The 13520-nt window shown below is 46.7% G+C and overlaps 1 protein-coding gene across 1 annotated transcript in view; it reads left to right on the top strand.

Moving 5' to 3' along the window:
* Ippk (inositol-pentakisphosphate 2-kinase) overlaps window positions 1-13520 on the top strand; it is a 41397-nt gene that overhangs the window by 19138 nt on the left and 8739 nt on the right. Inside the window, exons 7-11 of the mRNA XM_028763167.1 lie at window positions 2794-2852; window positions 4150-4222; window positions 6804-7077; window positions 8774-8924; window positions 9534-9636. Of these exons, the coding sequence (XP_028619000.1) occupies window positions 2794-2852; window positions 4150-4222; window positions 6804-7077; window positions 8774-8924; window positions 9534-9636 (660 nt within the window). The remainder of the gene's footprint in view (window positions 1-2793; window positions 2853-4149; window positions 4223-6803; window positions 7078-8773; window positions 8925-9533; window positions 9637-13520) is intronic.

The following is a 13520-nucleotide window of genomic DNA, read 5'->3' as shown; positions in this document are numbered from 1 at the left end:
TTTTATTGGATGTTTTATTTACATTTCATATGTTGTCCCCTTACCCCATCCCCCACCCACCCAGGAACCCCCAATCCCCTCACACCTCCTCCTTCTTCTTTGTGGATGTAACCTCTATCTACCCCCCCACTCCCACCTCCCCACCCTCAAAACTCCCACCCCCTGGGGGGTCAGCGGGGTTCTTAAGCTTTGTTTTCCTTTTTTCTTCGGTGGAGTCTGTCTCAGATGAGCTCGGGGAGAGTTTAGGGCCTCCTCTGGTCTTTCCACAGCCTGTTCATGGTTTTCTAGATTTCAGGAATGTGTTGGAGCTTTTCAGAACGTCTGTACATCCTCATTACTCAGCTCTTTCTTTTTGAGTTTTAGGTTACATACTTGCTTGCCCTAACTGTTACCCACTGTGTAAGGAAGCCATGAAGTTAAATGGTAGCCTCCAGATTTTTTTTTTTGACAAATATCCCCGAAAAGACCTCTGGCAGTGTATGAGCTCTCAATCAGGTCAGTAAAGACATCCATGCAAGGACAGCCTTCTTGGAACCGAGAGTCAGGCAGGGTGGGTAATGACAGTTCCGGGGCTGAGGCTGTGCATGGGCCTGCCCTGTTCTGTGTTCTCCATGGAGGCTGCTAGGTTGCTGTGTGTGTAGCAGTTTCATGTTTGTTTCCCTTGAGGCTACAGATAGTAAGCTGGCTAGTTTTATGTCAACTTGACCTAAGCTAGGGTCATTTGAGAAGAGAGAAACTCAATTGAGAAAGTGTCTCTATTAGATGAGCCTGTGGGACATTTTCTTGACTAATGATCGATATGGGAGGGCCCATTCCACAGGGAGCAGTGTCCTACGAGGAACAGTGTCACCTCTGGACGGCTGGTCCTGGGCTGTATAAGCAGGCTGAGCAAACCATGGGGAACAAGCCCATACGCAGCTCTCCATGGCGTTTGCTTCAGTTCCTGCCTCTGGGTTTCTGCCCGACTTGAGTTCTTTCCTTACTTTCCTCAATGACAGATATGGCAGTGTTAGATGAAATAAGCCCATTCTTCCTTAATTCAGTTTTATCATAGCAGTAAAAACCCTAACTAGGACAGAGGGTTAAGAATAGGATATTTAAAGGGTCAGAAAGAAACTTGGCATGGTGGTGCACACCTTTAATTCTAGCATTGGGAGGTAGAGGTAGGCAGATTTCTGCAAGTTCAAGGCAAGCCTGGTTTACAGAGAGAGTTCTAGGCCAGCTAGGGTTACACAGTGATATAAAAAACAAAACAAAACAAAAAAGACACATCAAGCTCACTATTCTTATTTAGAGTTAACTGATTTTCTTTCTTTTTATAAGGTGGATTTTTATATTTATGTGAATGAGAGTTTCTTGCATGTGTGATGTACTCCATTACTGGTGCCCACAAAGGCCATAAAGAGGCTGTCAGAATCCTTGGAACTGGAGTAACATTTGTAAGCAGTCATGTACATGCCGATACAAGAATCTGGATTCTCTGCAAGAGCAGCTAGTGCTCCTACCAACAAACCTTCTGTCTACTTCTTTTTTTAAAGAGTTATTTATTTTATCTATATGAGTATCTATATGTAGCTGTCTTCAGACACACCAGAAGAGGGCATCTGATCTCATTACAGATGGTTGTGAGCTACCATGTGGGTGGTTGCTGAAAATTGAACTCAGGACCTCTGGAAGAGCAGTAAGTGCTCTTAACCACTGAGCCATCTCTCCAGCCCTCTGTCCACTTCTTTAGCTGTGTGTGTGTGTGTTTTAATTTATATGTTCCCTGTATTCTTAAAGAACTTGAGACACTTTCTGAGGTCTCAAGATTTATGAGTCTGGGAAGTTTTTGCTAGTTTTTACATATGAAAAGCATGCCCAGCTTATATGATAGGATTAAGAAGTATATATTTTTAAAATTATGAAATAATATTCATTCATAGCTGGTAGTTGGATCTCCTTCTAGTGTGACTCATGCTATCAGTTTGGTTATCTTTCCAGACATGTTCCTATGGTAACAATATATACCATAACACAGGTGCTGGTGGTGGTGCCTCTTTCATGTTGTTTGTACTTGTTCTACCCAGTGCTTCCCCCCCAGTGATCTTTGAGGATTTTGTGTTGTATGTTTTTCTCAAAATGTGTTTGATATATAGGTATACTTTTAAAGCAAGCATGACACCACATTACATGTGTTCTGCCGATTGATAAACAAATACTGGTGGCTGTCAGTTGGTCTTCCGGAGTGGCTGCATTCCTACACTCACTTAGCCCTTCATTATATGTGGGCCCTGCTGAGGGAGTGAACGTCCTTCTTCCTGTAGTAAATGTCCTAATATCTGCAGCAAAAGCCGTGTCCCCATCCCTGTTGCCTCTTTGCTCTGTGTAGTTATTTTAGATTCCTTTAGGCTTTCTCAGTTGGGGATTGTATACATTTTACATTTCGGTGGTTACAACAAAAGATCCTACTGGCAGCACAAGATTGCATGTGCAGTGTCCTTTCCCTGGCTGTTAGTAGCTTAGAGACTTGCCATTCTCATTGCCAAACCTTCAAGGGCCTGCTGTTTTCTTCTGCTCACAGGACGGCTGAGCTGGGAGCGACTGAGGCTAAGAGTTAACAGGAGTTTCCTAGGGTGAGGGGTCAAGTTGGCTCCTTCCTATTTAGGGTTGTACACCTGGGACCTTTTCCAGGTCAAGGCTGCAGCCCATCATGAGTTATGCTGTTTTTTGGTTTTTGATTTATTAATTTTTTTTGAGTTACTTGTAGTCACAGACCAAGTATTTGATACTGTCATATTGGTGTTTTACCAGGTAGCCACTGGAAAGTGGAAGAAAATCAGTAAATACTGTCCCCTTGACCTCTACTCAGGGTAAGAGTCCTCTCTCGTTTGTTGTTTTGAGGGTGGGTGACGCCTGCTAAGGGAGCACCTTTGAGATGGGGGTCTTGAGAGTTATTTCATGAGGTGTTGATGGTGTGTGTATGTGAGAAGAGGGATGGGGGTCAGAGGCATGTTCTGTGAAGTGAGGATAGTGGGCTTGGGTTCTTCTATGCGGGAGGACCCTGGGGGCTGTGAGGTGAGGTCAAGAGGATGGAGTATTTTGTACTGTGGGGAAGTAGGGTCTATTCTGTAAGCTAGTGGAAGTTATTGTCTGACATGTCAGCAGTGGGGTATGTTCTGTAAGGTGGGTGTCCGTGAGGTTGGAAATATTTATGGAGGTTTTGTGAGGTGGTGACTGTGGGGACTGGTGAGATGGGAAATGGAGGGGTTCTGTGAGGGGGAGGTGGGGCTCTGCTCTGTCTAAAGGGCTCTTTGCTCATTCCAGGAAGCAGAATGGTATTATTCTTCCTGTGAGAACCAAATCGTTTTGGCATTGTATTAAGGGAGAGTCATGAGTGGTTTACCTGTGCACACAAGGCTGCATGTTTTGAAGCAAACAATAATAGAGAGTATTGTTGAGAATTTGTAACTTGTCAAACCTGAGTCGGGAGCTGTCCTTGAAATGTTCATAATGCAGCCTTTTCAGAGCTGGCTGTGGGTGACTGTGTGGATGTGTTGTCCCCAGTGTGACCTCAGGACATGGTTTGGGATCCTTGCCTGGGATGGGGTTGCATCCCTGGGAGCCCTGTAGATTTCATGTGGGAGTGTGAGAAGGGGGCTATGTTCAGGGACACTGATGGAGGTGCCTAGGTGAGGTAAGGTCTGGAGCCTGAGTGGCAGAGGAGAGGAGACAGCAGGTGCCAGTTGCTAACGAGTAGGGCAGAGTTGAAGAGGGGGACAATCCTACAGCTCTCTGAGATAGAGGGAGGGTGAGAGGTCCCATGTTCCTGCCTCTTTTAGGCTTCCTGAGATCTGTCACAGGGATCACGATGCTTGAGTGCCTGCTGCAGCTTTTGGAAGGAGCTGCAGTTGAGGATCAAGAAGGGCGAGAGAGAGCTCCATGGACTTTGAGTGACTGATGTGCCATGGCTTTCTGGTTCCCCTGCCTCTGCAGGACTCCTCATGGCTGCCTTTGAGCCCTAGACTAAGCTCCCATCCTGCATTCAGGCCACAGTTACTGGATTAAGGTAGCTCTAGGTCCCAGCTTAGCCTGGAGCTATATGTATGGATGTGTGAATACAAGGCCCAGCTTACTGCCTTTAACACCATCACTGCTTTGTTCTTTCAGAAATAAGCAGCGTATGCACTTTGCCTTGAAGAGTCTGCTACAGGAGGCGCAGAATAATCTTAGGATATTTAAGGTAAGAGCTGTTTCTAGTCCATGCTGGTTTCTAAGTAAACCTACCACACTGATCCTGGCCACAGGTTCTGTGATCACATACATTGAGGTGTCTAGGCTGGTGTGCCTCAGACAGAGCTCTGTCCTTGACATTGCAGGAGGAGCAGATGGAGCTGAAAGAGGGAGGGGACAATGCAGGGCCAGCCTTGGTAGGAGGCAGTGGCAGTGACCATGCTGGGAACATATCTCTAGAGTTCTCTTTACCATTGTCCCAGTGAGCAGCAGGCTTGAGGCAGCATGAAGACTTGTGTGAGGGAGCAGACTGAGCATGGGCTTCTCCAGACCTGTGTCTTGCTTGGTCTGGGAAAAGGGATGGGTGAGCTAGAGGTCCTCCTGTCTTCTCTCTTGCTGCTGTGTCATGGGCTGGTATTAACTAGATCTAACTTGAGAATTTCCTTGCCCTAGAGGCTGGTCAGAGTAATCAACATCCTTCTTTGTCTGTCTCCATCTCCCTAAATCCAGGAATGGAAGACAGTTTTAATTAATTTCTCTCTTTCAAAAAAATAAAAATAAAAATAAAAATGGCCGTGGGTGTGCAGTTGCTGTGGTACTTGTATGGAGACAGGGCAGTCCTTGTGAGTCAGTGTTCTTTCCACAGTGGATGATCTGGGATTGAATTAAGGTAACCACTGAGGTCGAGTCATCCCTCTCCCCAGAGTTTTTTGACTCTTTAAGAGATTGGGAATCTGACATTTGAATCCTGGAGATAAGTCTCTTTAACTCTGAGCCCATTTCTGAACCTGTCAGGTCACATTTGAGGCATCTGGTCTGCAGTTTCTGTGTAATCTGCATGGAAGAATCCAGAGATCAGCTAGTACTTCCCCAAGAGGCAGCTTAAAGGAAGTGATCTGCAGTGGCTTTTTTAAAATAAAAAATTTTACAAAATTTTGTCTCTTTTAATGTGTGTGTGTGTGTGTGCGCGCGCGCGCGTGCGCGTGCGTCTGCGCGCATATGTCATGGTGTATGTGTGTAGGTCGGAGGACAACTTGCAGGGGTTGGTTCTATCTTTCCGTCCTGTGTGTCTTTGGCTTTAAACTAAAGTCATCAAGCTTGGTGGCAAGCACCCTAATCCACTGAGCCATCTTGCTGCCCTGTGATGGCTTTTTAAAGCAGTGGGGTAGCAGTACAGTGAGTTCAGCACAGTAAGTACTGGCAGCTCTCTGGCGCTCTGGTTCTGATGTTGTACACTTCCTTCTCCCTTAAATTCTGCAAACCAGCAAAGCAGAAAATTCCTGAAACTCTGAAAGTCCCCACTTGGAGAAGCTGCCTGGTTGTACTCAGTGATCCCATGCTAGATATTGGACTTGCGGTGAAAAACATTGTTGAGTTCTAAGAGCCCTTGTTATAAAATCACCACTCTACCTAGGCTGTGGCTCTGCTGAATGCCCCATAAGATCTGGGTTTTACATTTACAATGTGCCTCAAGTTTAGACCCTTGATGCTGGGGTGAGACCTTGCTATGAGGACTCCCTTGGCTACTTTTGGACCTGGAGGAGAGGCAAGCTTCACTATGGGCACACATGGCTCTACCCTGGATGTCATGTGACTGTCTTAGCTTCACTTTGGTCACCCTCTTCCTCTTGCCTAGCATGGTGAACAGTGCCCTTGGATAGTACCTAGTCAGGGCCTCTAGAGAGACATCTCAGGATCCAGTGAGGAGAAGGGCCTTCCCATACTTTTCAAGGGCAGAGAGTATCCTCTTGGCTACTACTGCTCTCCTGAGCCCTTAGCATCTCACACTAACTCATTGTCTCAGAGCCTTAGAGAGTCAGCCTCGTAGTTACTTTCTCAGGCATTTCTATTTCTACCTTGTGCCACAGCTCTGGGGCCACCTTGTGGTATCTTTGGTAAGAGCCTCATGGGTGCTGGGATGTTGTGTCTGCTCATATTTTGTTGTTTACACTGACCAGACTCCATGTGGAGAAGATACGAAGGGCAGGGGTCCCAGGGTAGTTCTAAAGGGCTAAAATATGAAGGTATGCGGTTCAAAGAGCCTTGGAATGCGCCTGGTATTGTCCATGTGTCAGGCTCTTATCACATCCAAAGTGTCAGCAGTGGGCAGCATGAGCCCTTGCTTGAGCTCTGGGACTGAGTAAGTCTGAGTGCTGTGTGGTAAGGAGCATCTTGAGGGGCTTGCTGAAGATCAACAGTCTTAAAGCAGGAGGTTCCCATGTCAGTGATCAGTCGCTCCTCAGCACAGGACTGGCTCTAAGACTTCTAGCAGCTCTGGGGACTGTGGGCCTAGTCCTAACTCCATCACTACTTAGGCCTCAAGTAAAGGGAATGTGTGGACATCTGGTTTATGCCCAGCATTTGCTTACAGACATGCTGTGAGATCATTGTTTGAGGATGTCAGTTCAGGGAGCTGGCCTGAAGTTTTTGGACCTTTCCTCCTTTGATTTGTGCCTGTGACATAGCATGGAGAGTGGGATTCTCCTGCATAGGCTCATTTGAGAACACGGGGTCCTGTCTGTGCCCTGCTCCTGCTTGTGTTTCTGTCAGCTGTGTGATCCATCTCCCTTTCCTTTTTCCCCTGCCTAAAGAATGGAGAGCTGATTTATGGGTGTGGCGATGCCCGGAGCCCTGCGGCTGACTTAAAGGAGCTTGCACACCACCTGAAGCCCTTCTTCTTCCCTTCCAACGGCTTGGCCAGTGGGCCTCACTGCACGAGGGCTGTGATCCGAGAGCTGGTACATGTTATCACCAGGGTGCTGCTGAGCGGCTCAGACAAAGGCAGAGCGGGTGCCCTGAGGCTTGGGATCCAAGGCCCACAAGTCTGTGAAGCCAGCCCTTTCAGCAGGAGCCTACACCACCAAGGTAGGGCCTGGCCTTCCCTAATCAGGTTGTGGGGTCTACAGGTGCATTGAGACTATCCCTTCCCGTGGGTATACAGAGTGGAACCTACAAGGTGATCTTTATGTCCCTTCATGGTACCTTTGGGGATGTGGTCTAGCTGCACAGAATGAGGCTTAGCTGACTCAGAGGGTCAAGACTTGTTTTTGCATCTGTAGCTGGTTTGTAAGCTGCTTGTCACACTTGGATTATATGGTATCTAGCAATATATTGTGTGTCTTCTGCAATGACTCAGTGATTTCAACTATACTTTTTTCCTCTTGATGATCATCTTGACTTTGGATACTGATTCTCCTCAGTCTGCATGTAAGAGAAGAACTGAGACCAGGAGTCCTTTGTAGCTGGGCTGAGTGCCATGGAGTGAGGACCAGCTTACAGGACTTCTGGGTACAGTTGCCTTCTTAGGAGGTAGACCAGCCCTGCCACTGTAGTATGTTGTGATGACTCATGAATCAGGGTCAGGTGTGACTCTGGGGCTTGCAAAGACCATTGAGATTGACAGTGCCCTGTGTCCTTCAGGAACCCCACAGGCCTAGCCTTCCTTGTTATTTCCCCATGCCAACTGTTTGTGAAAAAAGATTTAAAAAAAAAAACTACAAGTGAATTTTTGGGGGTTTGTTCTTGTTTTGAAAGCAATTCCTTACTGTTTTAAAAATTTTGTTGAAATTAAAGCAGTAGTGTTGGGAGGACACAGATGGGCGCTGGCACTTAGGGATCTGGGGATGAAAGAGGAGACTCTCCAACACCCGAGGCTTCCCTCATAGACCTTATGGACATTGATGTCACCTAAGTGATGAGTTAGAATTAGGTCTAAGTCATGGATGAGTAATATTTGAAATGATATCATACTCACGTTTTGTTGTAACCTTAAATAGCATAAGTCTATCGGCACATGTAGGTTTTCATCTTTTAGCTACAGTAGACATTCACTGCATGGGTATCCTGCTATCTTGACACAGTGCATCTGTTGTGTGGCTAAGAGTGTTGTGCTGGGGTGCTTGAGTATACATTGTTCCCTCCCCTGTTTTTGCCTTTAGTTAATTCTTCCTGAGGGATGGTCAGGGATGTCAGGGAGACAGGCATTGTACACATTGTTGTGAGTGAATGAGTCAAGGATGAATCTTTGCTTCTTTATCTGTCCCACTGAGGACAGGACCCTGCCAGTGGTCTTAACCACAGTCCATGGCTCTGCATGTTTAGCTTGTCCCGTGGCAGCCAGATCTCTCTGTGTGGACTTAATGGCTTTTGACTCTGGAAACCCCAATTGGTTTTGAGGGTTTGAGGATGTCTGAATGATTTTTTTGCAGTTCTGGGCTTTATTTCATGTAGGATTATCTTTAAACTTAGGTATAAAGTGACTTCTAGGGCATGCAATGGAGTTAAAGGATATTCTGAGTTGGTGTTTGGACAGCACAGGGCCAAAGGGAGAGGAACTGTCTCTACGTTTTTTGTGTGTAGAGCCACTGGGTGGCTCTGAGGTCAGTCAGCCTTGTACCTTTGTGTGGTGTGCAGATCTGCCTCAGTGCTAGGCTGGAGCCTGTAGGTCTTGTCTGTGCTGCCCAGAGTGAGCTCTGCTGTCTGCGCCGGCCTGGGTCTCCCTCCACAGTCTTCAAGTGTTGATAATAAACCTGCTCTCATTCTCCCCTGATGTTCTTGGTAGGAAAAAACACCCCAGAGCACTCGGGGTTACCGAAGGGCTGTCTTCTGTACAAAACCCTCCAGGTGCAGATGTTGGACCAGCTGGATATCGAAGGCCTCTACCCTCTGTACAACCGGGTTGAGCGATACCTAGAGGAGTTTCCTGAAGAGAGGTGAGGCTGGCACCAGAGGAAGCTGTGAGGCTAGGCTGGGGTCAAGGTTGCTTGAACTCCAGAACAAAACAAAGCTCCTAGAACCTAGCTCTAGGAGGTACCTACCCTAACCCTGGTGTGCCAGGGTCTCTGAGATTCATGGTCACTAAGACACTAGAAATAAAGCACTTAGGAATGCAGCCATTCTGAAATCCTGTGTCAGGGCCTGGCCTCTAGAGGGCAGTGTTACCCCACGGGCTGCTCCTGGAACACTGGTTTGGTAGCTCCTTAGAAGTCTCTGCCACGCCTAGGGCCCTGGGGCTGCACTGTGGGTTCCCATGTCTACACACACAGTGTCTCACGGGCAGGATTCTTTTTGTACATCATTGGCTTTTGTTTAAGAGTATGGTGAACAGCTCAGAATGAGTCTTGGCCTCCTAGAGCCCTGGGTTTTGTAGAACATCTTAATGTTGTAAAATCAGGCCTTCTGAGAGAAAGCAGTACATCTCTCAGGTGCTTCTCAAACAACGTGGTTGTTGATCTGCGTTGTGTGATACAGAGCATACTAGTGACTGAAAGTCCTTAAAGCCTTGTCACCCAGTTGATTTGGTCTTGGTGTTTTTCCTTCAGGAAGACATTACAGATAGATGGGCCTTATGATGAAGTATTTTACCAGAAACTTCTTGATCTGTCCACTGAGGATGATGGGACAGTGGCCTTTGCATTAACAAAGGTGAGTAAACCCATGGAGAAGCCACATGCCTTCCTGAGTGGTCTCCTACTCTCCCCTTCACAGCAGTGAGTGCCCAGAACTTAGATTTTAAAGCAGAGATGCTGCACTGTTTCTTAGATGCGGTGGGTGGGTGACCATAATGCAGGGTCCATGTGGAATTCCTCTTGGCCCTAACAGGCCAGAGGCAGGCCCTATTGCTTGGTGGCCCTGGGCCCTACCTTTTGGATCCTGCTGACTGTCTTCCTTGGCTGAAAGAATTCCACTGGGAACATAAAAAAAAGTGCTGGTGCCTAGGAACTGGCTCTGAGATGGGCTGCTGGTAGTCAGGTTTTCATGTCAGATGTACTCAGAGAAATGAGGACCTATGCCTTAGAACTGTGCAAAGATGTTCTCAGTGCTCTGTTGCTGAGGTAAGAACTATTGCAACCCCCGTGTTGTCAGCATGTAACTGACACAGTTGCAAATGTTAGAAAACACAGTTGCAAATTCACAGCATTTGTTGCGTGGACAGATCCGGGAGCACTAGGGTCCATAGTGATGACTGTGTGTGCGCAGCAAGACATGGATCGCTGGTTCCCAGGGTTTGGGAAAGGGAGATGGTTGTGGAAGTCAGAGCCCCCAAGGTAACGGCAAACCACAAACATGTATGCGGATGTGGAGGATCTAACAGGTCATGTCAAAGTCATGCTCATTTCCCATCAGGATGCTACTGTGTAGTTTTGAGATGTTGCTGGAAACTGGGCACAACGCCTGAGGGCTCCGTGTCATTCATTCTCATTCTCTCTTTCTCCCCCCTCCCCCTCTCCTTCCCTTCTTCTCTTCTCTTTATTCCTGGTTTTTCAAGACAGGGTTTCTCTGTGTAGCCCTGGCTATCCTGGAACTCACTCTCTAGACCAGGCTGGCCTTGAACTGACAGAGATCCATCTTCCTCCTGAGTGCTAGGATTAAAGGTGTGGGACACCACTGCCTGGCCATTCTTTCTCTTTTTAAAGTAATGTTTTAAAACTGTATTTGGTGGTTGCTTATATGCTTCAATGAGTGTGTAGAGGTCAGAGGTCAACCTGAGTGCTGTCTTTTTTTTTTTCCCTCTGGGTTCTGGGAATTGAACACAGATTGTCAGGTTTGGCAGCAAGTGCTTTTACTCACTGAGCCATCAACCAGCCCTCTTTTTCTCTTTTTGAGGCAAGGTCTCACTCTGTAGCCCAGGGTAGATCTAGGTTGTCATCTAGTCTCCTGAGTGTACTACATCCAACTGCTGCATTTCTCTTTTAGGATAGATATATGTTCAGGTAGTTGAAACTGGAGACAGTGCTTCATAAAGCTGAAATTCAGGAGGAGTGAGCTGAGAGTAACCTAGTGCAAAAGCTTGTCTGCTCCTGTTTATTTAGCTGGACCACCACCTGTTACAGATACGGTCATCTTGGGACACCATGACCCTTCCCACCTCTAACTTTGTTGAGCAGTAACTGGAGGTTGAATTAGTGGGATATCTAGAAAAGCCAGCAGCCAATATTTCAGGTTAGGTGGGCCCTCTTATCTGCTGGCAGCCTTAGTATTTGTCTTACATAGGGTTTCATTGCTGTGAAGAGACACCATGACTAAGGCAACTCTTATAAAGGACAACATTTAATTGGGGCTCAGATGTTCAGTCCATTATCATTATGGTGGGAAGCATGGCAGCGTCCAGGCAGGTATGGTGCTGGAGGACCTGAGAGTTCTAACTCTTGTTCCAAAGGCAGCCAAGAGAAGACCGGCTTCTAGGCAGCTAGGATGAGGGTCTTAAAGTCCACGCCCACAGTGGCACACCTCCTCCAATGAGGCCACACCTCCTAATAGTGCCACTCCCTGGGCCGAGCATATTTAAACCATCACAGCTTTGCTCTTGTCGTTCAGGAGTATCCATCACCAGGACACAGAAGACAGGAATGTGTCAGGAAAGCTATGCCAGACACAGGTGTGGGGAGGGGTTGCAGTGATGATCCCCATCAGTGTGCTGACTTGTATGGTCCCTTACTCAGTAACTTCTTTGCTCCACTGGTTTGGAAGTTATCTGTGTTTTTCCACTGGTGGCGTGTCCAATTCACCAATGCATATTAAAGTGTAAAGTGTAAACTCACTTGTTTGTGGCCCCAGTTGGCAAATGATGTGGGGAACTTTAATTACAGTTGTTTTCCCCAGTATATGTGCACTTACTGTTTGATTTCTTAGATTTGGGGATAGTGGGCAGCATGTTAGTCAAGCACTCTACCAAGCAGCTATAGCTAAGACAGTTTTCAAGGTCCCAGTTCTGAGTATGGTTTTTGACATATTTGTATAGATTTATTCACTTGTTTGACCATTATCATTGCCTGACTTTCTCATCACTCAGATCAGTCCCCTTTGTCCTTTAGCAACAATTTTACGGCTTTTACTCACAACCACATCACTTAAAAACTTCTCAGACTCCTTAGCTGTCATTGTCTCTGTCCCTGGAGTACTGAGTAACTTTAGTCTTTTTTGTTTTTTTTCGAGACAGGGTTTCTCTGTGCAGCCCTGGCTGTCCTGGAACTCATTCTGTACACCAGGCTGGCCTCGAACTCAGAAATCCGCTTGCCTCTGCCTCCCAAGTGCTGGGATTAAAGGCGTGCACCACCACTGCACAGTGACTTTAGTCTTTCTATAAGTACTGTCTATAAATGAGACAGTCAGCGTGCGAGCCTTTGTGTTAGATTTCACTACTTCATTCTCTCGCATGGCTCAGCATTCCAAGTGGACAGTTGAGTTGTCTCCACTTTGTACTGTTATAATCAGTGCTGTTGTAAGGTTTTTTGGTTCTTTTGTTTGTTTTTGCTTTTTGATACAGGCTAGCTTCAAGCTTGGACTTGTCCTGCTTCCATTTTCTGAGTAGCTGAGAGCACAGGTATGCAGCATAAACTTTGCCTCCTACTTAGTCTTTTTTGGGGGTGAAGTGGGTAACTGGTATGAAGAAGAGGTTGAGTTTGGCATTGTTTTGCTTTGTGTAAGGGAAGAGTTGTTGTGTAAAGTCAGTGTCAAAAGGGTGTGGTCATTTTAGAGGAGAGCCCTTGGAAGTCCCCACCCGCCTGCAGCCTCTCTGTGGCTGCCATTGCTCCCAGGAGGCAGTTTTCATTTGTTACTGTGAAAAGTGATGAGAAGTAGGGTGAGTGTGGAGACAGATGTGCAGGAGCTTTGCAGTGTGGCTCTATCCACAGGGGCTGGGCTCCCGAGGAGCAAGCAGTTCATCGCTGTATTGTGTCTAGTTGTGCTTTTCTGTGCTGGTCTCTATCGTAAGAGTGGCTTCTTTGATGAGGGGTAGCTACAGTTATCAGTGTGTGTAAGGATAAGATTTAGAATGGAGTAAGGAATTATGCTCGACTAGCAAAGGGCAATAGTAGATTCTTTTCTACGTCTGAAACTTCACTGTCCCTGGGAAGTTGGAAGAAAGCTTTTTTTTTTTAAGATTTATTTATTTATTATATATGAGTACACTGTAGCTGTCTTCAGACACACCAGAAGAGGGCATCAGATCTCACTACAGATGGTTGTGAGCCACTATGTGAGCCACCATGTGGTTGCTGGGATTTGAACTCAGAACCTCTGGAAGAGCAGTCAGTGCTCTTAACCACTGAACCATCTCTCCAGCCCCCGGAAGAAAGCTCTTAAGAGCCAGACTATGAGGAAGTCTCCTGTGAAACAGTCTCTCCTAGAGAGCCACATAGAAACAACACTGTAGCAGGGGCAATATAAACAGGCATGTGAAAGTGGAAGGGGGGAAGTTTGCAGTGTCCCCTCACTACACAAAGAACTTTAGGCAACTAATGGCTGCTGGGAGAAGGAGAATTAGCCCCTTATTTATTATCCAATGTAGAGTGGTGAGCCCTCGAGTC

This window comes from Grammomys surdaster, unplaced genomic scaffold (assembly GCF_004785775.1).
Source record: "Grammomys surdaster isolate TR1022 unplaced genomic scaffold, NIH_TR_1.0 137, whole genome shotgun sequence".
In the NCBI taxonomy this organism is placed as follows: Eukaryota; Metazoa; Chordata; class Mammalia; order Rodentia; family Muridae; genus Grammomys; species Grammomys surdaster.
This window is presented reverse-complemented; position numbering and strand designations above follow the sequence as displayed.